The sequence below is a fragment of the Chelonoidis abingdonii genome, chromosome 1 (assembly GCF_003597395.2).
Source record: "Chelonoidis abingdonii isolate Lonesome George chromosome 1, CheloAbing_2.0, whole genome shotgun sequence".
In the NCBI taxonomy this organism is placed as follows: Eukaryota; Metazoa; Chordata; order Testudines; family Testudinidae; genus Chelonoidis; species Chelonoidis abingdonii.
This window is the reverse complement of record NC_133769.1, coordinates 97,801,266-97,827,326: the sequence shown is the minus strand read 5'-3', so window position 1 is coordinate 97,827,326 and position 26,061 is coordinate 97,801,266. Positions and strand designations below refer to the sequence as shown.

The window sequence follows — 26,061 nt, the reverse complement described above, 5'->3', positions numbered from 1 at the left end:
TAAACCCGTGCAAATTCCCTGGATGTCTCTGGGCTATATTCAATGCATGTGTGTGTGTCAGTGTAGTATAACCTTGCACTGGTTTGGCATTCAGTGTCTTTGCAAAATTAGTATAATATGCACAGTTATGGGAAGAAAGGAGTATGTAGCAAGAATATCAACTTAGACTGTTTGATAAAGTGAGGGAATGGAGGGAGGACTTGTTAAATATTATATCTTTCTGTTAGGTGCTTTTTCTGAAACATTTTCCTTTCTTCCCTTCTGTGTGTAAGTTACACTTGGTTGGCAAAGCCACTGAATGCCAAGCCAGTATAAGTTGCATTATGTTACAACTTGCACTTATATTTTCAATATTATTTCGTCAGTGCTGAATTTTGACCAGTTCACCATAATTTTATAGCTAGCCTTAAAAAAAAAAAAAAAAGAGAAAAGAAAAGAAAAAAGGAAAAAAAAAAAAAAAAAGAATCTGAATTTGCATCAGCAGTGGCCGTTGTGTTTTTTAAAAAATTACTGCTTGAAGTTGAATAACAGGGCTGTTAGCAAAAGGAACCAGTCCTTAGTGAGGTTTTAATTGCCTACAAAATTGAATTGAATGTGAGGATTTTTTTTTTCTGGAATATTGAATGTTTAAATAAGAGTAGCTCATATGCCATTTTCCAGTGTAATATTCTGCTATAATTGGCTGAGTTCATAAGTCTTTGAAAAACAAAGTTTATAAATTAAAACAATAATTGATGTTGTCTGGAAATGCAATCTTTAAACAACTTATAAATAGTAACCAATAGTAATGACCTTCATCTTTTTAGATTCAACAATTGGAGGTGCTGCTGCTTCAAATTATGCAAATTCCACTTGGGGTTCTGGAGCCGCCTCCAACAACGGCACCAACGCCAATCCAACTCACGTCTGGGACAAGGTGATTGTAGACGGGTCTGACATGGAAGAGTGGCCTTGTATTGCCAGCAAAGACGCTGAGTCTTCTTCCGAAAATACCACCGATAACAACAGTGCCTCGAACCCTGGCTCAGAGAAGAGCACTCTGCCAGGAAGCACCACTAGTAACAAAGGAAAAGGAAGCCAGTGTCAGTCTGGAAGTGCTGGGAAGGAATGTAATCTTGGGGCCTGGAAATCTGATCCCAAAGCTAAATCTGTTCAATCTTCCAACCCTGCTGCGGAGAGTAACAATGGACTAGGAAATTGGAGGAACTTGAGTGGGCAGGACAGAATAGGCCCTGGTTCTGGCTTCAGCAACTTTAACCCAAAAAGCAACCCATCTGCCTGGCCAGCACTGGTTCAAGAGGGCAATTCTAGGAAAGGGATTTTGGAGTCTGATAATGGTAACGCCAATGCACAGATTAGCACAGTAGGTCAGACTTCTAGGGAACAGCAGTCAAAGATGGAAAACGCGGGTGTTAACTTTGTTGTCTCTGGCAGAGAACAGGCTCAAATACATAACACTGATGGACCAAAAAATGGAAACACTAACTCCTTGAACTTAAGTTCGCCAAACCCTATGGAGAATAAGGGAATGCCCTTTGAAATGGGCTTGGGGAACCCCTCCAGAAGCACTGACGCCCCTTCACAAAGCACTGGAGAAAGAAAGACTGGGAGTGTTGGATCTTGGGGTACATCTAGGGGGCCTTCTGGAACTGACACAGCCGCTGGACAAAGCAATTCTGGAAACCATGGGAACAATGGAAAGGATAGAGAGGACTCCTGGAAAGGAGTTTCTGTTCAAAAACCTAATGGGTCAAGAAATGATTCTTGGGATAACAACAGGTCTATGGGTGGTGGGTCTTGGAACTTTGGCCCTCAGCACTCAAATGAAAACAAATGGGGTGAAGGGAACAAATTGACATCTGGGGTCTCTCAGGGAGAATGGAAACAGCCGTCTGGGTCTGATGAACTGAAGATTGGAGAATGGAGTGGTCCAAACCAACCAAATTCTAGCACTGGAGCATGGGACAATCAAAAGGGCCACCCCCTTCCTGAAAACCAAGGCAATTCCCAGGCTCCCTGTTGGGGAAGATCTTCCAGCTCTACAGGAAGTGAGGTTGGAGGTCAAAGCACTGGAAGTAACCACAAAGCAGGAAGTAGTGACAGTCACAATTCTGGACGCCGATCATACAGGCCTACGCATCCTGATTGCCAGGCAGTCTTGCAGACTTTGCTGAGCAGGACTGATTTGGACCCCCGTGTGCTTTCAAACACTGGCTGGGGCCAAACTCAAATTAAGCAAGATACAGTTTGGGATATTGAAGAGATGCCAAGGCCCGAGGGGAAATCTGATAAAGGAACTGAGGGGTGGGAGAGCTCTGCCACACAGACAAAGAACTCAGGGGGCTGGGGAGATGCACCCAGCCAAAGCAATCAAAACAAGTCTGGATGGGGTGAGCTTTCAACCCCCACAGAGTGGAAGGACCCCAAAAACACAGGAGGGTGGAATGACTATAAGAACAACAATTCTTCTAGCTGGGGAGGAGTAAGACCAGAAGAAAAGCCTTCCTCTTGGAATGACAATTCCAACAAGGATCAAGGGTGGGGTGGACGGCAACCTAATCAAGGATGGTCTTCGGGAAAGAACGGTTGGGGAGAGGAAGTTGACCAAACAAAAAACAGTAATTGGGAAGGTGCAGGAAACAAACCAGTATCGGGTTGGGGTGAAGGTGGGCAAAATGAGATTGGGACTTGGGGTAATGGTGCAAATGCAAATGCCGCTTCAAAGGGCGGATGGGATGATTGTAAAAGAACGCCAGCATGGAATGAGAATAGTCGACAGACCAATTCCTGGAATAAGCAGCACCAGCAGCAGCAGGAGGCTTCTGGCTCCTGGGGTCCACCACCTCCAGGTAATGGGCGACCTCCAAATCCAAACTGGAGCAGTGGGCCACAGCCAGCTGCCCCCAAGGATGAGGAACCCAGTGGCTGGGAAGAACCTTCTCCACAATCAGTCAGTCGGAAAATGGATATTGATGATGGCACTTCAGCATGGGGAGACCCTAGCAGTTATAACTACAAGAATGTGAACCTGTGGGACAAGAACTCGCAAGGGGGACAGGCTCCACGAGAACAAAGCCTGCCTACTCCAATGACTAGCAAATCAACAGCATCAGGTACCATATTCTTCAGTAGAGTATATGAAACTAAATGTCTAAACCAAGGGTTCTCAAATTGAGGGTTGTGGCCCCTCAGGGGGCTCATGAGATTATTACGTGGGGGGTTGAGAGCTGTCAGCCTCCATCCCCAAACCCCACTTCATGTCCAGCATTTATAATAGTGTTAAATGTAAAAATATATTTTTTAATTTATGGGGGGAGGGGGCACAGAGGCTTGCTGTGTGAAAGGGGTCACCAATACAAAAAGTTTGAAAACCATTGGTCTAAACAAATGTTGAATGTGCAAGTTCCAAATCTATAGCTACTTTTACCCTATTAGCAAAATTTAACTCTCATTTGAGTATTTGGCTTGTGCCTATGTTGGTAACTTATCTGCAGACTCCACCTAAGCTCTGAAAGGCAAGGCATGTTCTTACTAATTTCTGCATCATTACCAGTAAAAGATATTCCAGGCCAAATTCTGCCCTCACCTATCTCTGTAAAACCCGGTTGTCTTCAGAGAAATTGCACATATTCAACTTAAAACGTGATTGTGCTCTGCATTTAGAATTTAGTTAACAATCAAGATCATATATGAACCAGATTATAACCTGTTCTGCTCTCCCATAGCTGTTCTGTGCCATCAAGAATAAAAAATATTTTATTTATTTATTTATTTATTTATTTATTTTGCTTCTAAAGTAAGCAGCTAAGTTAGAATACACAGAGTAGAATGATAAGGTGCCATTTTTACATAGTCACTTTTCTGACCATGTCATACCTTTAAGGATATTATTTATTTTTTGATGTACGCTTAAATGTATCCTTGTTCTTCAGTATGTTAAACTTCTGTATAGTCTGGTACTAATAACTAATCATGGGAAAAATTATCTGTAGCATCAGGGATAGGCTTCATATCTAACTTGATACCATAGTAATATTGTTTTTCACCACATTTCTGAAGTAAAGGTCCTCTCTGAGTTCTAGAAATGAAAAGGAAGTCAGGTCCCTGCCCTGGGTGTAGTGTTTGCAACTGAGTAATCCCAGTTTACGCTTTCTAATAGCATGAGGTACACCAGAAAAGAGGAAGCAGTAGGTTTTTTGGTGATGGTCTGCTGAATGTCAGTGAACAGTTTGTAAACTGTCCATAATGAAAACTCTCTGTTCTTTGTGCAGTCTGGAGCAAAAGCACACCACCTGCTCCAGATAATGGTACGTCTGCCTGGGGTGAGCCAAATGAAACCAGTCCCGGGTGGGGTGAAGTAGATGATACAGGAGCATCGACAACAGGCTGGGGGAATGCACCCTCCAACGCCCCGAATACCATGAAACCTAGTGAGTATAGGCCAGTAATCAGCCATTTTTATAATGATGCTATAGATTTTAGTATCTGACTTTTGTATGTGGTTCACCTGCATATGTAGTGCATACCCTCCCAGTGAGGACCAGAAGGGACACTAAATGGTTTCTAAGGTGCTGATGGTGGTGTTTGAGTAAAAGTGCTTACAAATGACTAAAAACTACTAAAAAGCAAGACGGAATCTTAGTTTACAGTATAGGTATATGAACAGCTTTGATCTTATTATTGATATGACATTTGGGCCTCTCAACAAGGTGAATTAGTTGCTTTTTCTTTCTCAACAGAACCTCCTCCCCGTGCCCTACACCCAAATACTTCATAGTAGGGAACTAGTTTCCAAGATAAATCCCCTTCTCCTGTAGTATCAGAATTATGAACTTGCAGTTTATCCTTAGCCAAAAATTCTATATTGTAGATCATGGCTATATAGGCAGAAGTTTGTATACTGCAGCAACAAGTTTTTTGTTTGTCATTCTAGTTTTGTGGCTAATAAAAAGCTATATTTTAGGGCTGAGAAGGCTGCTTTATTTTAATTCCCTGTTCTCACTTGCTTGTAACTTACTGGGAATTATTTTTGGGGCTCAGTCTTCACATGCCTGGTCTTAACCCAAAGATTGATTGATTGATTATTTATTTATTTATTTATTTATTTATAACTAGAGCAAAATAGGTACAGACTTTGTTATACAATCATGAAAAAGTTTTTTCATCTTTTAAAATAATTGGTCTTAGCTTTTTTGTGCTCAATCCAAATGACTAGACTTTTCAGCTGTTTACTTAGAAATATGTCCATTATTCACCAGTGAATGAGGTACTGCTGAACTTCTGAAAAACATGATTTTGGTAGTTTTGACATTAGAATGACTGTTATATGATTGCACATATATAGGATTTTATGGAAATCCTTTCTGCCCGCACGTGCAGTGTATTTTTAAGGGGGAAAAGTGTGTGTGTGTTTGGGGGGGAATTAAAAGCAAAAAAGTGAATACTGCATTGCAGAATTCCTAAAGCGAGTAACTCTTATTTGATGGGCGACTAAGGGGTATGTTAGTACATACACTTTTTTCATGGTTATGTAACAAGCCATATACAGTAACTCCTCATAACGTTGTAGTTACGTTCCTGAAAAATGCTACTTTAAGCGAAATGGTGTTAAGTCAATAATTTCCCCATAAGAATTAATGTAAATTGGGGGCCAAGGGGTGTTAGAGGCCAGGGAAACAATTTTTGCCAGACAAAAGACTATATTTCATATATGTACATATATACACACACACTTATATATGTACACATACACACGCGTGCGCGCACACACACACACACACAGAGTATAAGTTTTAAACAATTTAATACTGTACACAGCAATGATGATTGTGAAGTTTGATTGAGGTGGTGGAGGAAGAAGGTAGGAAATTTCCCAGGGAATGCCTTGCTGCTAAAAGATGAACTAGCACTCAGATGAGCCCCTCAAGGGTTAACAGATTGTTCTTCGAATGGTTGTTCATGTCCATTCCAAGCAAGTGTGTGCGTGCCACGTGCACGCCAGCCGGAAGATTTTCCCTTAGCAGCACCTGTAGGGTCGACCTGGGCGCCCCCTGGAGTGGCACCGCTGTGGCGCCCTATATAGGGGCCCGCTGACCCTCCACCCCCTCAGTTCCTTTTTACTGCCTGTGATGACTAGGTGGAACTTTGTTCACTCTCGCAGCAAGCCTAGCAGTGTCTCTGTTCGTGTATATAGTTCTCTTTTTTTCTCATAGCTTTAGAGTTAGTGTTAGTTGTAAGTTAGTAGTAGTTGGGGGGTCCCCCTCCCAACATAACCGTTGCCCCTTCCTGGGGCATGCCTGGGTCCCCAGAGTTTAAAAACTGTGTGGACTGCGGGAAGTTTATGCCGAAGAGTGACCCCTGCTTGAAGTGCCTCGCAGAGAGCTACCAAAGAGACCAGTGCCACATCTGCAAGGGGTTCCATCCCAGGACTCTCAAGGACAGAGAGCAAAGACTTAGAGTGCTCCTCATGGAGGCAGCCGTAGGGCCACACTCAGACCCCAAGCCTGTTGACCCAGCACCTAGTGCCTCATCCTCAGTGCACAGTGCTCCAGCACCGTTAGCCAGAGAGAAGGCCCAATCTAAGAATTGTAAGTCCCGGCACCGGAGAGAATCAGGACATAGGAAATCGGCCTCCATGTGTCACCGATCACCCTTTCCGGTGCCTGTGAAAAAGAAGAGGCCGGTGAGGGCCAATCACCCCACCAGGACCCTAAAATGCTGGTGGCATCCACAAGTGTGGTGGGACAAGCCGTAATTCAGGCGCCACTGCCCAAAGTTCCATCGACTCCTGCCTCTGTAGAGGTACAGTCGAGTCCGGACCAGTCCAGGTCCCCAGACCTCCGCAGGGATGCACCTCCCATCAATGCTGAAGGCATTGGAGGTGGCCTCAGACTTGTTAACCCTCCCGGTACAGGCCTCCGTGCGTCAGAGGGAAGAGCCACCAGGGACTGCCCAACCCCCTGATCCAATCGAGGGGCAAGCCAGCTATAATGACCCCTCAGTCCTCGCCCCACGCTGCTCCGTTGCAGAGAAAACAATCACCCCGTTTCCCGGACTTGCGGTACCGCTCGCTGGTGACAGTGGGTACTGCCCCTCCTTGGTCTTTGTACTCGGAAACCTTGAAGTCTAAGCTGGAATCGTACCGCTCGAGTAGATCAAGGAGCAGGAGATCGGCTTCACAAAGAAGTCAGCGACCTTACCCTGCGCCTTGGCAACAGCAATGGCAACCGCCCTCCCAGTGGCCGTTCTGGACCCCCTGGGCTTACCATCAGGCCCAGGGTCAGGTGCGTGGCCCGGGCTCCAGGTCCGCGTCGGTCTCCTCAATGTCAGTGGCTCCGGCACAAATGCCTCCACCAGCGGCACCGCTATCCAAGAGGAGCTTATCTCCTTCTCAACAGGATCCGGCACAGCCCCATCAGACACTGGCACTGATGGGGGGCCTGGTCCTCGATGCCACATGTTAAAGGAGGCTCAGCATGCCTCATCGTTTAGCGTCAACCCTGCTACTGATCACGGTGCCGCCTCCTACATCCGCACCAGCCATGCAACCCGAGTACTGTGTGCCATAGGACCCGACAGGAGCTGAGGGTAGCGAGGAAGGTCCCCTGCAAGTGATTTCTTCCTTTTCCTCGCCGGACGAAGTGGTCATGGGGACTTCTGCAGCACCGGCTCTGGAAGACAACTGGGTTCTCCGACAACTGCTCAGACAAGACACCCAGAGCCTGGCTATTCAGGCTGAGGAGGTAGAGGTGGATGTGGACCTTGTTGCCCTACTGCTCATTAAAACAATAGCTGACACGTCATGCACCCTATGGCAGGCCCCAGTCTCTCTGGCCCCTATGGCCAAAAAGACGGAGAGGCACTACTTCGTGCCTTCCAAGAGCCATGAGCACCTGTATGCTCACCCTCCCCTGGACTCTCTGGTTGTGGATGCAGCCAACCAAAGGGAACGTCAGGGATTTCAAGGGTTGAGGCCAAGAAGCTATACCTCTTTGGTAGGAAGGTCTACTCAATGGGTGGACTGCAGACTATAGTTAGCTGATATGGCCATAACACGTGCTCAGCTTTGTCCAAGTTCACTGAACTCCTTCCCCAGGAATCGTGATCAGAATTCTCCGCTCTGGTGGAGGAGGGGAAGCTGATTTCTCATGCATCCCGTCAAGTGGCCCTGGATACAGTGGATGCAGCCTCCCACATGCTGGCCACCAGACTGGTGATGCAGAGGGGGCCTGGCTTCAGGTCTCTGGCCTTCTGCATGAGGTCCAGCAGACCATACAAGACCTTCCCTTTGAAGGGCCCACGCCATTTTCCAAGAAAATGGACAAAAGGCTCCATAGCCTAAAGGATTCAAGGGCCATGTTGCGCTCGCTTGGCCTGCGCATTCCAGCCACCCAGCACAGGCAATTCAGGCTGCAGCCAGCTCAGCAGCTGTACCAGCCCAAAATCGCCTGGAGGTCCCGCGCACTCAGAGTAAAAGTAGCAGGAGGAGGCAACACCCATCCTCCGGACAGTCCTCTGGTCAGCCACGGTCTCCGTCAGGGCCTAGACCCCAAATTTGATAGTGTGGTCGAGAACGACCTACAAGTCAGGACCTTGGATCCTACCAACATTACCTTTTCGTCCCGTCTGTCCCCTTTCTACTGTGCCTGATCCCGAATCACATCAGACAGTTGGGTGCTCCATATGGTAGAGAGGGGATATTCTATCCAGTTTTCCTCCTTCCCATCCCACCAGCTTCCCCCCTTTGCCCCTCTCCTTCAGGGACCCCTCTCACAAACAACTTCTAATCAGAAAGTGAAGTCCCTCCTCACAGTAGGGGCTATGGAGGAAGTTCCCCAGGAACTCAGGAGCAGGGGATTCTACTCCCAGTATTTCCTAATACTGAAGGCGAAAGGGGGCCTCAGACATATTCTGGACTTGAGGCGTCTGAACAAATTTGTGAAGAAACTCAAGTTCCACATGGTCTCCGTGTCCTCTGTCATTCCCTCCATGGATCCAGGAGACTGGTACGCCGCTCTCAGCTTGAAGGATGCATATTTCCATATCACGATTGTGACGGGTTGAATCACAGAAACCCCCTTGGGAGCTGTCACCTGATGTACCAAGACTACTTCTGCTCCTGCCTTCCCTGCCAGCTCAGGACCCCAGCACCCTGTCTTTCTGAACCAGACATTCCCGTCTGCTCTAACATAGACCCAGAGTCTGAATTAGTTGCCCCAAAGCTGCAGGTTTACCTGAAAGCAGCTAACAGAAGTAATCCTGTCTTTAACACTCAGATGCCCAACTCCCAGTGGGGGTCTAAACCCAAATATATCCGTTTTACCCTGTATAAAGCTTATGCAAGGTAAACTCATAAATTGTTCACCCTCTATAACACTGATAGAGAGAGATGCACAGTTATTTGCTCCCCCAGGTATTAATACATACTCTGAGTTAATTAATAAGTAAAAAGTGATTTTATTAAATACAGAAAGTAGGATTTAAGTGATTCCAAATAGTAACCGACAGAAAAAAGTAAGTCACCAAGCAAAATAAAATAAAATGTGCATATTTATGTCTAATCAAACTGAATAAAGATAATCTCACCCTCAGAGATGCTTCAGTAAGTTTTTTCCTCAGACTGGACACCTTCCAGGCCTGGGCACAATTCTTTCCCCGGTACAGCTCTTGTTCTAACTCAGGTGGTAGCTAGGGGATTCCTCATGATGGCTCCTCTCCTGTTTTTGTTCTGTTCTACCCCTTTATATACCTTTTGCATACAGTGGGTATCATAGAATGTCAGGGTTGGAAGGGACCTCAGGAGATCATCTAGTCCAACCTCCTGCTCAAAACAGAGCAAATCCCCAGACAGTTGGTTTTTTGGGGGGGTGTTTTTTGGGTTTGTTTTTGTTTTTGTTTTGTTTTTTTATACCCCTGTTCCCTAAATGGCCCCCTCAAGAATCCTTTGTCCCTCTCTGGGATTCCATCCCCTCCTTCTCAGTGAAAAGACATCAGGTTAAAGATGGATTCCAGTTCAGGTGACGTGTTCACATGTCACTTTAAGATTTCATTGCCCACTTGCCAGCACACACGTACACAGGAAGACTTACAGGGAAAACACGCCCATCTGCAGACAGTCGTTCTGGTTAATGGGAGTCAAGATTCCAAACCACCAGTTGCCCACACTTTGCCTAATTACAGTAGGCCCTCAGTTATATTTCATATTTCTAGTCCCAGATACAAGAGTAGTACATTTATACAAATAGGATGATCACAGGCAGTAGATTATAAGCTTTGTAATGATACCTTACAAGGGACCTTTTGCATGAAGCATATTCCAGTTACAGTATATTCACTCATTAGCATATTTTTATAAAACCATATAGACCGCAGCATCACAGCGATAATACCTCAACACAGATGTTACCTCATGTTCGTGGTGGGCGGCACCCATCTCCAATTCACAGTCCTGTCAATGACCCCGAGAGTTTTCACAAAGAGCATGGTGATGGTAGCGGCTTTCCTGCACATCAAATCCAGGTGTTCCCATACCTGGACGATTGGCTCATCAAGGGCCGTTCCAAAGATCAGGTGGAGGCTCAGGTGTGGCCTTCATCAGACAGACCTTCCTTGAGCTCGGCCTCCTGATAAACGAGGCCAAATCTACCTTGTCTCCCATCCAGAGAATGGAGTTCATAAGGGCAGTCCTGGACTCGATGCAAGCCTGAGCATACCTCCCAGAGTCCAGATTTCTGTCTTTGTCCAACATCATCCTCGGTCTCCGGCGCTTCCCGACCATTACGGCAAGGAATTGCCTCAAGTTACTGGGACATATGGCCGTGTGCAGCTACTTGGTGAATCACACCAGGCTCAGACTGCGCCCTCTTCAGTCCTGGCTAGTGACCATGTACCAGCTAGCCAGGGACGCACTTGACTCTGTGGTGACGCTTCCCCAAGCAGTGCTGGACTCCCTTCAGTGGTGGCTTGACCTGTGACAGATCTGCGCAGGAGTATCATTTGCCAGCCCTCAGCGATCCCTATCCCTGCTAACAGACCTGTTGGATCTGAGATGGGAGGTGCATCTGGGGAATCTCAGGACCCCTCTGGTCCCCGGAGGACCTCTCCTTGCACATCAATGTCACAGAGCTGCGGACAGTGCACCTCACCTGCCAGACTTTCACTCCCACTTGACAGGCAGGTGGGTAGCAGTCCTCATGGGCAATACCTCGGCGATGTTCTATATCAACAAACGGGGGTGCACGCTCCTCTCCGCTTTGCCGGGAAGCCCTCGCGTTATGGGACCTTTGTGTACAGAATTCAATCCACCTGATGGCATCCTACCTCCTGGGGGTGCAAAACGGTCTGGCGGACACCCTCAGCCGCTCGTTCAGCAGTCAGTAGTGGTCCCTTTCCTGGGATGTGGTATGTTCAATCTTCCATCTCTGGAGCTATCGCAGGACAGCAGGAAGTGCCCGCGGTTCTGGTCCCTCATGGGGTGCAGCCCAGGATCGCTCACAGATGCCTTCCTCCTCTCATGGGAAGGGGGCCTCCTCTATGCTTTCCCTCTGATTCCGATGGTCCATAGGGTACTCCTCAAGATTCGCAGAGATCATGCTTGAGTCATACTGATAGCGCCAGCATGGCCATGCCAGCACTGGTTCACATCACTACTGCAAATGTCCGTACAGGTGCCCTGTGCATTGTCCTTCCTCTCGGACCTGATCACACAGGATCAAGGCCGTCTTCAGCACCTGAACCTGGAGTCACTCCACCTCACAGCCTGGCTGCTCCATGGCTGAACCCAGTGGAAATGCAGTGCTCACAACAGGTTAGGGAAGTCCTCCTTGGTAGCAGAAAGCCCTCCATCAGGGCCACGAACAGAGTCAAATGGAAACATTTCTCCATCTGGGCAGAACAGCAGGGTCAAGCTCTGTTGCTCGCCCCAATTCCTCTCATACTAGACTACCTACTTCATCTGAAACAGCAGGGACTTTCCTCTCCTCAGTCTGGGTCCACTTGGCTGCCATCTCTGCGTTCCACCCAGGAGGTGATGGAGTTTCAGTCTTCGCTAACCTACTGGTCAGCCACTTCTTCAAGGGCCTGGATAGAGTCTTCCTGCATATGCAACAATCTATCCCAGCTTGGGACCTTAATTTGGTCCTCTCTGTCCTCCCTTGCTACGTGTTCACTACTATATCTCTCCTATAAGGTGGCATTCCTCATGGTTATCACCTCGGCCAGGAGGGTCTCGGAGCTCAAAGCCCTGATGTCAGAGCCTCCATACCCTGTTTGTTTTTTCACAAGGACAAGGCCCACCTCAGGCCACACCCAGCTTTCCTCCCTAAGGTGGTCTCCCAATTCCACCTGGGTCAGGACATTTTTCTCCCTGTGTTCTATCCCAAACCACATTCCTCCAGCAGGGAGCATAGGCTGCATTCCCTGGACGTTCACAGGGCCCTAGCATTTTATATTGTAAGAACCAGGCCATTCAGGAAATCAGTCCAACTTTTCGTTGCTGTGGCTGACAGGATGAAAGGGCTACCTGTCCTGTCACAATGTATCTTCTCCTGGATCACGGCCTGCATCCGTGAATGCTACAATCAGGCTAAGGTGCCTGTCCCATCAATCACAGCCCACTCCACAAGGGCACAGGCCTCTTCCGCGGCATTCCCAGATCAAGTCCCGACACGGGAAATATGCAGAGCTGCCACATGGTTTTCAATCCATACTTTCACGTCACATTATGCCATCATGCATCAGGCTAGAGACGATATAGCCTTCGGCCATGCAGTGCTCCATCTGCAGTGAACTCCAACCTCACCTCCTAAATTCAGGCTTGTGTGTCACCTGCTTGGAATGGACATGAACAACCACTCAAAGAAGAATAAACGGTTACTCACCTTCTCGTAACTGTTGTTCTTCGAGATGTGTTGTTCATGTCCATTCCAATACTCACCCTTCTGCCCCGCTGTCAGAGTACCAGCAAGAAGGAACTGAGGCGGTGCAGGGTCGGTGGGCCCCTATATAGGGCTCCGTGGTGGTGCCACTCCAGGGGGCACCAAGGTCAATCCTACGGACGCTGCTAAGGGAAAATCTTCAGGCTAGCGTGCACGTGGCGCGCACACACCTGCTTGGAATGGACATGAACAACACATCTCGAAGAACAACAGTTATGAGAAGGTGAGTAACCTTTTTTTTTTGTTAATGTAGCATCACACTCTGCAAGGCAGCAGGAATGGAGGGAGGGGAGACAGCATGGCAGAGAGAGACAGAAACAGCCATATGTGAGAGAGACACGCATTGCCCCTTAAGTATGCTGATCCCCCTCTAAGTACGCTGCCTTTTTAAGTAGATAAGCAAGTTGAGACAGCATCTGCTGCCAGCAAGTTCCCTATGTCCTGAGCACTGTCGTGTCTCCCACTGCTCTGTGGAGATGGGGGACAGGAGCTGGGGACAAGAGCAGTGGGAGGGGGACATATTTGACATTAGCACCCCTCTTCCCTCTCCCCCACACAGCAAGCAGGAGGCTCCCGGGAGCAGCTCCAAGGCAGAGGACAGGAGCAGCACATGGCAGTGGGGGGAGGGACAGCTGAACTGCCCGGCAATTGATAGCCTGCTGGGAAACTGGCACACAGAAAACTCAGGGGAGGGGGTGGGGCAGCCAGTCCACTCTGGTTTGAAGCCCCCACCAGCTAGCTCCAAGGAGGTGCTCTTTCTGCAAGAAGGAGACAAAGCAGGCGGCTGCCAAACAACGTTATAAGGGATCATTGCGCAACTTTAAATGAGCATGTTCTCTAACCGATCAGCAATGAAACAACATTAACCGGGACGATTTTAAGTGAGGAGTTACTATATTTAATGCATACACAAAGACACGCATACACACACATGCACACAAACACATGAAGAAAATCAGCACCATGATTAAAGATGTTGGGAAGTAGATTTTGTGCCTGGGCTGGTATGTCTTCTGGGTACTTTTGTAAGGCATCATTTAGACTGTGAATTCAGATACACAGATCCAGACATTTAAAAGGAAAAGTTCCAACAACAGTGATGTCTCACCTAAATAGTTTACTGTTTATGTTAAGTTACTTGTTTAATGTTATACATGGGAATAAAAAACATTATTGTACACATTTTCAGTATGGCAGTTATTCTTGCTATGGTAGCATTACCTTTTGAGTTTCCTGTTTGGTGTATTCAAATTTTCAAGCACAATGTACATTAACCCCCTAATTCCTGATTCCCCCTTCCCAAGACAATTCAAGGCTTACGCAGGAGAAAGATGATGGAAAACCAATTTTGGGAAGATAAGTGGAGCAGCAAGGCAAGGGAGGAGCAACATGATGAATGGAGTAGTAGTGGGAAGGAAGTGTTGGCTGCGCAGGAGAAGCTGCAGTTATACTGTTGGGTAGGGCGAGCTGGCGTGGGAGGGAGTAGGAGGTAGGAAGAGAGCCCAGCTGGGGAAGGAACACTCCTCCTCTAGTTTTGTAAGCTTAAATGATTGTAGCATTCAAGTAGCAGGCAATGCAACGCTTTGTTTAAATGGCAACACCAACATGTCACTAGAGTGAACCAAGACATTAACATCTTGTTTCTGCGTTTTGTTACTTTGATGTGCATATGTTGAAACATGAGCAATACTTAAGGTACCTCTCCCAGATTATTCTTCTCACTTCTTAATCTGAACAGAAACTGATTCTGCATTTCTGCGAGTTCATAAGGTGAATGCCAGTAGTTTTATATCAGATCTTAGTAAAAATGCAATGTGAAGATGCATGTTGTATTTCTGTGGCAAGCTTTCCACATTTCAGATTTCTGATCAGTGTCTGAGAATTAAATCTGAGTTTTTCAGAGCAGAGTTTTATTGTCAACCATACTTAAAGGTCAACATACTAGCAGTTTGGTAGAGAAATGTGGTGAAGGTTTTAATATTCATGTTTTTTTCCTAATAGAGTGTTGAGAATTTTGAAGGAAAAAAATTTGCATTGAAAAATAGATTTTCATATAGTTTAACCAGATGAACTAAATTCCTCAATTTGCATTAATTTAAGAAATCCTCTGGAATCCTTTCCTCTACACTGAAAATTGAGCTCCTTTTAGGAGGTCAGTTTCTTTACTGCGAGAAGGGAAGTTTCCTCTGTAAATTTGAAGTCAAAGGCTTTTGACATGTTTGAAGCTACAGTGATTTTAAAACACAGAACACTTGAAAAATATAGTACACTACTCAGCACTAATAAATCTTTTAGGTGTTGTGCTTTGTGCAATTTTCTGCATTAGAATAAAATGGAAGACAAGTTTTTGGGTTTTTTAGATTGATAACAGCAGTTGAGTACTAAGCATCCGACTGATCTTGCCATAGAATATCATAAAATCTGTCTGTTTAAGAGTTGTATTGGTTCACTTTTGAATGTTTTGTTTTATTTTTTTTCCCTTGAAGGTTCCAAATCTATGCAAGATGGCTGGGCAGAGAGTGATGGGCCAGTAACAGGAACACGGCATTCAAGCTGGGAAGAGGAGGAGGAAGGAGGAGTCTGGAACACAGCAGGCTCTCAAGGAAGCAGTTCCTCCCACAACTCAACAAGCTGGGGGCAAGGAGGAAAGAAACCACAAATTAAGGTAAGAAACCTCGTGCTTGAATGATTTGTAACTACCATGTACTCTGAAAGCAGATATAACTAATGTGTTATGCACTTCTCTTTTATAAACAATAACTATTGTAGTGGAGAATTCATCTGTAGATGTGGCTGCATTGCAGCGGTGGGTGAAGTGACACTCTTGTTTTTATGAAATATGGATATTATGACTTGTAACTCCAACAAGAGATTGCCAGAAGTATTTTGGCATGTGGACTGCAGAGCCATTACAGAATGAGACTGAGCAGCAAAAAGTGTCCAAGGGTTATCGCTCTCTTCGGGTGACACAGCATTCTGCACTAGGCTGCTGCTGCTGCTTCTCCTTACACAGCCTGTTGAAGTTCTGTTCCCATTCTCACTTCTGGTAGTAACACACTGTTATTTCTGTTTGATTTTGGGCTCCTGCTTTTGTTCTAATAACTTGTGGCAGCAAACTGAAATAAATGACTCTGCATTTGGCTGCAAAACTGTGTATTAACCGCTCTGCAGCGGATAGAGCATGTGAGACTTCCTATTGTAGTGTGGAGTAATGTGTTAAAATTAATAAGACTGCCTATAGTCAGGGTCTGTGCTTTGGCAGCTCCTCGGCTAAGATAAGGTGCAAAACAAAACAGTTGTATTGTGGTGTTGTATGGGTTTGTCAGTTCCTGCTTTGGACAAATTGATTCCCTTTCATTTCAATCAGTCTTTTTTATTCCTTGTTTTTTAAAGACACTTCATTATTTATCCTAACCACAAACGCAATTGTCTGTAAACTTTCCTTTTTTTTTTTTTTTTTTTAAGCGTTATACTGCCAATTTCTGCATTCAGTTTTGGTTTTGGTCATTCACAAATCACAACAGGACCAAATCGAAAGCCAGTTGAATTCAGCATAGTGCTGATTGAGCGGAAGCTGCTGAAAGGAAGCAAAGCACAGCAGAGACCTCTGCATAAAAGGAAGTGTGAAAATGGAGGAAAGATAAGGAAACTATTTAATTATGTGTCTGCTCTTATTTTTTAGTGTTCATTAAAAGGAGGAAATAGTGATTCATGGATGAACCCTTTATCCAAACAGTTTTCAAACATGGGATTGCTAGTAAGTGGCTTTTTAAAAATGTCATAATCTAAGTGAGAAGTACTAACATTTGTGTAGTAAGAAAATTCTAAATTCAGATATTCACCAGCCAGTAAAAAGAACAGGAGTACTTGTGGCACCTTAGAGACTAACAGATTTATTTGAGCATAAGCTTTCGTGAGCTACACCCCACTTCATCAGATGCATGCAGTGGAAAATACAGTAGGAAGACGCGCACACGCACACACACGCACGCACACGCGCGCACACACACACACACACACACACCCATGAAACAATGGGTGTTACCATACACACTCTAATGAGAGTGATCAGTTAAGGTGAGCTACACACACACACAATGAAACAATAGGTGTTACCATACACACTCTAATGAGAGTGATCAGTTAAGGTGAGCTATTACCAGCAGGAGAGAGAGAACTTTTTGTAGTGGTAATCAAGATGGTCCATTTGCAGCAATTGACAAGAACCTGTGAGGAACAGGAGGTGGGGCAGGGGGATAAACATGGGGAAATAGTAATAGCTTACCTTAACTGATCACTCTCATTAGAATGTGTATGGTAACACCCATTGTTTCATGTTCTCTGTGTCTATATATATATCTTCCTGCTGTATTTTCCACTGCATGCATCCGATGAAGTGGGCTCTAGCCCACAAAGCTTATGCTCAAATAAATTTGTTACTCTCTCGGGTGCCACAAATACTCCTGTTCTTTTTGCGAATACAGACTAACATGGTTGCTACTCTGTCACCAGCCAGTGTTTATTAAGTAATTGCATTCATCATTTCCATTCTCTTATTCCAGTACTGATAGTTGGTGGCTATTTCAAACTCCATTTACTAGTCAGAATATTTCTTTCTGGAAACGAAAATACCTTTAAAATCTGAGTGGATTTCATGGCTGCCACTGTTGTGGGGTTGCAATTCATTTGCAAACAATGGATGGTCTTGTGCTTAGGGTGCTGGACTAGAACTCTGGACATGTGGGCTTAATTCCTGGCTCTGCCACAGTCTTGTGTGAATTTGGGCAAGACAATATCACTGTACCTCAGCTCCCTGTCTGTAAAAGGAGGATATTTTCTTTATCCCACCCTTTGTCTCGCCTACTTAAATTGTAAGCTTTTTGGAACAGGGACTTTTATGTGTAGTACAGCACCTAGCCCCCAGTAATAGGGCCTCTAGGTGGAGCTGTAAGACAAATGCTACATCATTGTCAGTGGGAAGGTGCAGAGATCTGTGATGCCTTCTTTTCAGTGAAAATATGGTTCGCCTATGAAAACGTTCAAGAATCCCAGACATGCCACTTAATGGAGAGCTTTGCATTTTTCAAAACGGTATACACCATTAACTAATATATCCTGTGAAGTAGCTGTTTATCCTCATTATAGAATTGGGAAATAGTGGTGCAAAGGTTCTCTGACATGTCTGAGGACAAGCAGAATGTCGTTGGCAGAGCTGGGATTAGAATCTAGGAGCTCTTGGCACCCAGTCTCAAATTCAGTCCCCTAGATCATCCTGCCTCTCAAAGTTATGGGAACACCCTGTCCCAGACTGCCAAGAGAAGAATAATTTGGCAGCACATTTTAAGATTTGATGACTTGACAAGTCACGAGAAGAGCTATCATTCTGGCTGCTACTCTCATAATTTGATCCCTTGACATGAGGACAGAGGTTCATTTCGCAGAGCAGCTGTTCAGACATCTCTCTCTATCTGTGGCATGATGAGTTCATGTGCCTAGTGGCATTTTAGGAAATTTAACCCCAAATACAGCTGGGATGAAGTGCGTGCAAGGTTACATCAGGATTGTTGTTTTTCTTTGTTATAGTTTAGGACATTACTTTCATTCACACTGGCACACACTTCCACAGTTCCAATACACATCTTTAACAAAGGCCATTTTCTGCAGTGTTTTCAAATTTTGCTCCAGAGTCAGACCAGTGTCTTTTTTTGCTCTTCTTTCAGAGTCAAACTGAGGACACTCAAGGCAGTAAGATGGACATGTCTGTAGGTGCGTATAACTTTATTAAAATGCATTTGGCATGATGGCTGATATTATGTGTGTGATATGCTTATCTTTAGAAAGAGGCACATTTCATTATTTTTGAGCTCTGTTCTTCAATAGCAGGATAGAACAGCATCATCCAGCCTGTTGGCTGCAGGATTTATACAGATAATGCATCTGCTGCTGAGAGACACTGGGCTGGGGGAAAAGAGAGAAATATCTGCATAGAATGGAGGGGTGCTTAAAAAAAATTGATGTAGTACTCAGTTTTGTTGCTTCAAGAAGGTGGAGCATCCCCTTATCACATAACTTTAGTAGGTGGAAAAGGGAAGCCTACTAGCTGTTGGGATTAGGACGTCCCAGTTATCAGCTCCTTAGGACTGATATGTGAGAAAAGAGAGGCTCTTTATTGTACTTCCTTTAAGTGCTTGCCTCAGGCAGTTGAGCTGCTGCTGAGTGGGAATAGATTTATCACCCATGATGGCCTGACCACAAACATCAGGGATCTTAAATGGGTCATACTGTGTAAGGAGTGTCATCATAAATGATAGTCAGAAGTGATCTCTTGGATTAACTGCTCTAAATTTCTGTATCAATTTTATCTAATCTCAGTTGATCACATCCTAATTTGCCATAATTTCCTTGTTAAGCAGACTATTTCACTAGACTAGATGATTGACTGTCATCAGAAATGCTTTCCTAATTTCCGAGTTGAATATTTACCGTATATACTCGATCATAAGATGGTTCATTTATAAGCCAACCCCCCCCCCCCCCAAGATTTATAAGTAAAAATGGAAAAAATTTATAACCTGTTCATAAGCCAACCTTGTAATTCAGGAGTCAGCAAACTTTGGCTCCTGGGCCATCAGGATAAGCCGCTGGTGGGTCAAGATGGTTTGTTTACCTCAAGCATCCGCAGGCACGGAGGCAAACCTAAGTAAACAAAGTGTCTGGGCATGCCAGCTGCTTTCCCTGATGGGTCGGGACAGCAACTGCTGGGGAAATTTTGGGGGGGCCAAAAGCTGGGAGTCAGGGGAGCAATCCCTGTGACCACCCGTCACATGACCCCACCCCTAGCCCAGGACCCCCACACTCTTCCCATCCGATCCCTTCCCACCTTATCTGGGGAGTGCCAGTGGAGGATGTCTCTGACCTGGTTGAAGCTGGTCCAGCAGGCTGGACAGCGTGGCTGCATCCTGCTCCGTCGAGCCAGACTGGACGGCATGGCGGCGTCGCCACAGCCTGCTCTGGAGGGTGGGGCCGAGTGGTACAGCTACAGCCTACCAGCCCCAGAGCTGTAGCTACTTCAGAGGCTGGGGGGAGAGCAGCGTGGCCAGAAGCGGAGAGATTCTGGCCCCGCCTCTTCCCTTCTGGCTGTGCTACATCTCCTTGCTCCCTCTGTTGGGGGAGGGGCTGTGTCCCACTCTCCCTCTCTATACCAGTTCATAAGCCAACCCCCTTCTCTGATGCTTCCCTCTTTTACTAAAAAAATTTGGCTAATGAATGAGTATATAAATGCATTAAATGCATTGTTCTTCTCCAAGTGGCCTCTGCATATTCACACTTGTGGGATTGAGGTGCTTGCACCACAAGCTTCTGGAATCTTCTGGTGACTAGTGTCCACTGAAGCCACTCACATCTTCTTGTTCCCATTCTCAGAGGTTCCAAAGGTATACAAGAGGGAGTGGTTCATTCAGTTCCTCCTAACCACCTAACTTACAGCAAGCTTGGATCACACATGGTGTCCTCAGCACTTCCCTTCATAGTTTTTTTGGTTGTTTTTTGTTGACACTTCGGAGTCTGTTTTTATTTCCAGTTAGATTGTCAGTATGTTAGTCAGCTTTTCTTAAAAGTGGGTGGGGAGAGGAGGAGGAGACGCAGATAGCATGAGCATCATCTGAACCCACAAAAGCAAGTGGTCCACCTCATGTCCCTGCTGACAAAGGAAGCTCTTCAGAGTCAATTGACTAAGGCTGGCATTGTACACGTCCAGTGCTGATACTGGAAATCAGCTCACCATAGTGGCTCTATGCCTATCAAAAATGGCACCAAGCTCCTTGCATCCGTCCTGCTCAACCAAGTCCAGTGCCAGAGAACCAACACCCCTTGGCTCTGGAGAACCATGTGCCAAAGTAGTTCTGGTCACTGGATCCATCCAGGTCAGCAGATTCCAGTGCTGAGGACTTGACACCATCAACTGAAGAATCATTTACCAACGTGATTCTGTGCCCAGCATGAGTGGCACTGAGATCCCTGGATCGAACAATGGTGCATGAAACCACCCCTGTTTTTACACTGTGAACACCTGAGATGTTGTGGCTCAAGGCATTCAAGATATGCTTTACTGTGAAAGGCAAATGAAGAACATACCCATCAGAAAAAGTCTCAGATGGTTAACTGGGGTATTCATCTTGATACCCAATCTCTTCAACTCTGCAGTGAATGAGCTCCACTATAATGTATTGGAGTGGAGAGCTATTTGTCTGGCCTACACATTTTTCTCAAGTCCAGAGCCCAGCTCATCTCTTTCCATCAGAAAGTATTGATTTTTTCTCAAGCTCTACTTCAGGGATGAGCAAGACTGAACTTCACTGATACACTCTTTTCTTCTTCTTGGACTGGGTCAGGAGTTCCTCTGAGTTCTCTCTGAATCTGTCGATTCAACAAGTCTTCCTGGAAGGCAGTCAGGAAGGACCCAAGTTTCTATCAGTAGCCCTGGCTACAGCATGGCGATTTTGTTGTCTGACATCCTGGGTCTCTTGTTGTCTTCTGCAAGTCCTGCTTTTCAGATTGCTGCATTTCCTGTCTCAGGGTTGAGATGAGTCTCCGCACAGGTCAAAAGTTTCTCAGATTGCAACCTTGACTTTGGGGAAGTTGGTACATTTGATGTAAAGTGTTCTGTTGGGGTCCAAAAGATCATATTGAAAAACAGGAGACCTTGGCCACACAAACTTACTCCAGTGAATTGAAAGAGGTTTCCCATCTGAGTAATTGAAAAGGCAATGAACCTGAGAGGGTCCTATCTGTTTCGCTTAGAATAGTTTTGTGTTCTGTCAGGGTGCATTTGGCTGCCATCACAGCTTTTTTCCCCTGTGATGCCTGGATTGACAGTCTTCACTCGCCGTGCAGAAACTGAAAGATTTGATCCATGTTATGACTAAGGCTGGTTGAGATAGCTGCTTTGCTGCAATAGGCAAAGGATACGAAACTGGATACTGCAGTGCAATAGATAGGTTGTACCCTGGCTACTGTGATGAGAGATTAATTTGTCCCACCTTAGAGAGTATTCCCTTTGGTACATGGATCTGTTTTGCAATGAGATTATACTCTTGTTCCCACAAACTTCATAGGGCCTCTGCTCAAAAACTGGGCAGATTTCTCTTTGTTCCATATCTCTGTGAAGGTGCTGTTTATTATAATCATAGCTTTAGGCTAGAGAGTTAGTGAGATACAGGCCTAATGGCTCCATAAACCATATTTCGTACAATTTGCTCTTATCTGCATCCTTTCCATAATGCCTGTCCAAAGAGGTCCTCTGATTTCCATCTCTTTCAGGGCTCTAGCCTGTCTGAATTTCTCTGTGTACCATTCATATCTAGGAATCAGGCCCCATACTTTAGATGTCCAGAGGGAAGTAAATATATGTGGGACCAGACCTGTCCACAAGTTCCCAGATCTGTGGGGCATATTGGGGTGAGACCAGGGGTCCGGCCAGTGCACCCCTAAAGCTGTCAAAGTGACAGTTTAACGATTTATGACTTTGCAGTTGTTTGACCATCTGGAGATGTCACAGTGTACTCCGGCATAAGGTAGCTTCCATAGCATGCCTTCATGCTGTAATCTTTCTAGAATGTTGTATGGCTGCTACTTACTGTGTTTTCATAGAGATTTTTTAGCCGATCTTCCTCATGATTCTAGTACTTGCTAAACGCTTGGAAGGAGGAATATGCGGAGGCCAGTTTAGGAATTGGAATTATTTGATATAAGTCTTTGCGTATTCCCTCTCCCTGATGCCACCTTCCACATTTCTTTTGGAGTCATAAATTTAGGACTTCCCAAATTAATAGAAGAAACTATGAAAGTGGTTGAGGCCACTCCCATTTTTATATCATCATCATGGTAACAAGCCCCAATGGACATGAGTGACTAGAAGATTCTAGAAGCTCACAGCACAGGTGCTGTGATCTCTCAAGTGTGAATATTCAGAGGGTTATTGCAAAGCAGCCAAATTACTGGTAAGTAACCATCTCCTCTCCTATTTCTAGATTCACTGTTGGATTTTTGCATCCCTTTACATTTGTCCTTTCTGTATTGAAGTATCATCTTGTTAATTATTTATTGAACATCAACAATGTGCTTGATACTCTAAGAACCTGAAAGGAGACGCAGTCCCTGCCACAAGGAGTTTACAATCTAGTACAGACACAGATTAAACAGCTCAGGCATCTATATGTTGCGGGGGTGGGTTATGTATATATTAAAATATGAGGGGGATTATATTGGGTAATCATATGAATATCAGGTGGCGTTCAGAGTTTTATAGGGCAATTTCTCAAACGTACTGTGGAACAAGAAAAGTGTTTTGAGGAGATGTTGGAGAACAGACAGCATGGAAGAAGGCCCAAAGAGAAAATCTGAGGAAGGTTACAAAAAGGTGTTAGCAGGAGTCTTAAGATGAATGAAAGAGGAGAGTTGAAGCACGTAAGAAGGAGATTTGTGCAGGGGAACTTGAGGATGAGACGCCTGAAGTAGAAAAAGAGGATAAGATAGTGAAGAGATTCAAACAGGGAATGATATGGTCATGAGTAGGAAGTTTCAGAAGCAGTATTTGGAAGGGAGGGGAATGAAGTCTGATCCAGAGAGGCCAGAGATTGCAATAGTTGAGGGAAGATACAATTATGATGTGGATAAGAGTTCTAGTGGTAGGAATAGAGAAGAAAAAGTGAGAAGATTTGAACAGAGTCTGGTTATGGAGTGAGGATGGTAGAATGTCTGATACTTCAGAGATTGCAAGTTTGGGTGACCAGACAATAATAGGGAGTAGTTGTCTGTGATAGAGATGGAAAAGAGCAAGAGGGATTTGTTCTTTAAATGTAGCTTCTTTAAGCTAAATAAAGAAATTTAATTCAGCCTGTCTTCATAAGTCATATACTCAAGTTCATGTGTCATTTTGTCTCCTTATGTTTAAATATTTTCTATTTACTGGGTTTTTTTTTAAAAGTGGGTTCCAAAACTCTGTGCGGTATTCCAAATAGTCTTGTCAGTGCAGTGTAAAGTTTCACTTTATAGATTCACTTTCATGAAGTTGCTTTTATAAATCCCCACTTTAAGTCCTCATGCTTCCAAAATCATTCTAAAGTAGTTTAACTGTTATGGGGCATGTGCATGTTGATTGCAAATCTGGCATTGTATATACCCTTTGCCTCCCTGAACAGATCTGACCGGTGCAAATACTTCAGAGCCATCCTCTTGTCTTTCATTGCGCAGTTAGTTCAGTCAGAATCTGTAGAGGGGTAGTAGTTAGTTTTATTCGTAGTGTGTGTGGACATATACGTGTTTTTAAAGCAAATTGGCTTGTTTAATCATACGATAAAACTTATTCCCTGACTCTTTTACCAGGAGCATAATGCTGCATTATAAAATAAATCCTTGGGTGTACTATTTTTCAGCCTTCAGAGGTATTTTGATTTCATTTTTAGCTGTGAATCTATTGGAAAGAAAAGATATGATTGTGGTTGTTGGCACTGATATTTCACCCTCTTCCTTCCCTCTTATAGGTGGTCTCCCAGATAAGAAATTTGAGGTGGACAAACGAGCCATGAACCTCGGGGATTTTAATGATATAATGAGAAAGGATCGATCTGGGTTCCGTCCACCTAATTCCAAAGACATGGGAACCACAGATAGTGGGCCTTATTTTGAGAAGGTGAGATAAATCTGTATGGTTAAACAGAATCTCCCACTGCATTCACATAAGGTCCAAATTTCTATCTTCTCCTTTGGGGAGTAATAAAAATTCAAAATCATGGAAGAGAATGTAATAATTCATGAAATAAGATAGACGCTTATGTAGAGTGAACGTAGATGGAAAAATTGAGGTGGGTTACAGATATGCATTAATATGTTAGAGTAGTCCTGAAAGTAATAGGTACAACTCTGAAGAAAGATTATTTCTGAATACTACTTCAGTCTTTAGCTGAGGAGGGAAAAGTCCATTTTGAACAGGTGCCAGCAAAGTTCAGCGAAGAGGGCATCATAATGGTTCTTGTTTCTGTTTGGCTACTGACTATACTCCTACACTCTAAAACTAAGTTTAAATCTAAATATACAGACAAAATCACAATTTTCCAAGACTTTCTTTCTGCTTTCATGTCTGCAAGTTATCTGAAGCATTCTTTCTAGATCAGACTATCCCATGTGCTGTTTGTGCATTTACTGTTGGCTTCCCTACATCTGTTGTATGTTGCAGTAGCGTCTCTTTCATATCTCTACCTGTTTTAAATGGGCACTGTCAACCTTTTTAGATTTCAAATATTAATTGCTTTAAATTATGATTTGGAGAGGGTCCCCTGGATTCAAAATGTTTATTTTAAATGCAGTTCGTTTGATTCAATAAAATGTAAAACAGGTAAAATATTGTTATATAAATGTTGTGGGTGTTCTCTGTCCAATAAACATTTTTTTAAAAGGGCATATTTTTAAACTATTTCATTTTGGGGTAACAGGCCAAGCACTAGCTTTATGAACTCCCTCTACTGGTCAAATTAACGAACACCATTTGCAGAGGTGCATACTGTGGACACAAATTGGTGTGTGCAAACAGAAGTAAATAATAGGAACTCATTCTAGCTGTATCTACTGCTTTAGTGGAAATAATCACTATCAGAGAAGGACAAAATTAGTAAAGAAAGAATGTTTCTATGCATCTAAGAGGTTTTTTAAAAATACCTTCACCTCTACAGAAGTTGTTGACTATGGTTCCTTAACCAAAAATCTCCAAATGCCAGCAATTAAATTGAGTCAGAAGTTTGCCCATGTAATTGCTATTACAAATTACCTTTACTTATTCCTGATCACTCACAGTCCTTCTTTCTCTCCTTTTGCATTCTGTTGCTTCACTAACCAACTCCTGCTGATTGGCTAACTACTGCTTCAGCTGACTTTGCCTTTCTCCAATCAAGATGGGTGCCTTGGGGATGAGGCTCCCTGCTCTCCCTTCTCCCCTTCTCCCAGCTACAAGCTGTCTCCCTCTGGTTCCACATTACCCAACGTCAGCCTTGGGGCAATCGGCTCAGGGCTCAACCCCCAAAACTTCGCTGCTAGACAAGTAAGGAGGCCACCTTCTCAGATTTATTACTACGTG

At 44.7% G+C, this 26,061-nt stretch overlaps 1 protein-coding gene across 8 annotated transcripts in view; it reads left to right on the top strand.

Moving 5' to 3' along the window:
- Nucleotides 1–26,061, top strand: part of TNRC6B (trinucleotide repeat containing adaptor 6B) — a 283,665-nt gene that overhangs the window by 208,810 nt on the left and 48,794 nt on the right. For 7 of the 8 annotated variants that reach the window (XM_075068137.1, XM_075068133.1, XM_075068124.1 and 4 more), the window contains 6 exons: nt 807–3,113; nt 4,272–4,430; nt 15,422–15,600; nt 16,618–16,692; nt 18,656–18,701; nt 24,476–24,624. In XM_075068137.1, coding sequence (XP_074924238.1) covers nt 807–3,113; nt 4,272–4,430; nt 15,422–15,600; nt 16,618–16,692; nt 18,656–18,701; nt 24,476–24,624 — 2,915 coding nt within the window. The remainder of the gene's footprint in view (nt 1–806; nt 3,114–4,271; nt 4,431–15,421; nt 15,601–16,617; nt 16,693–18,655; nt 18,702–24,475; nt 24,625–26,061) is intronic. The other variant, XM_075068142.1, reaches the window with a different exon arrangement.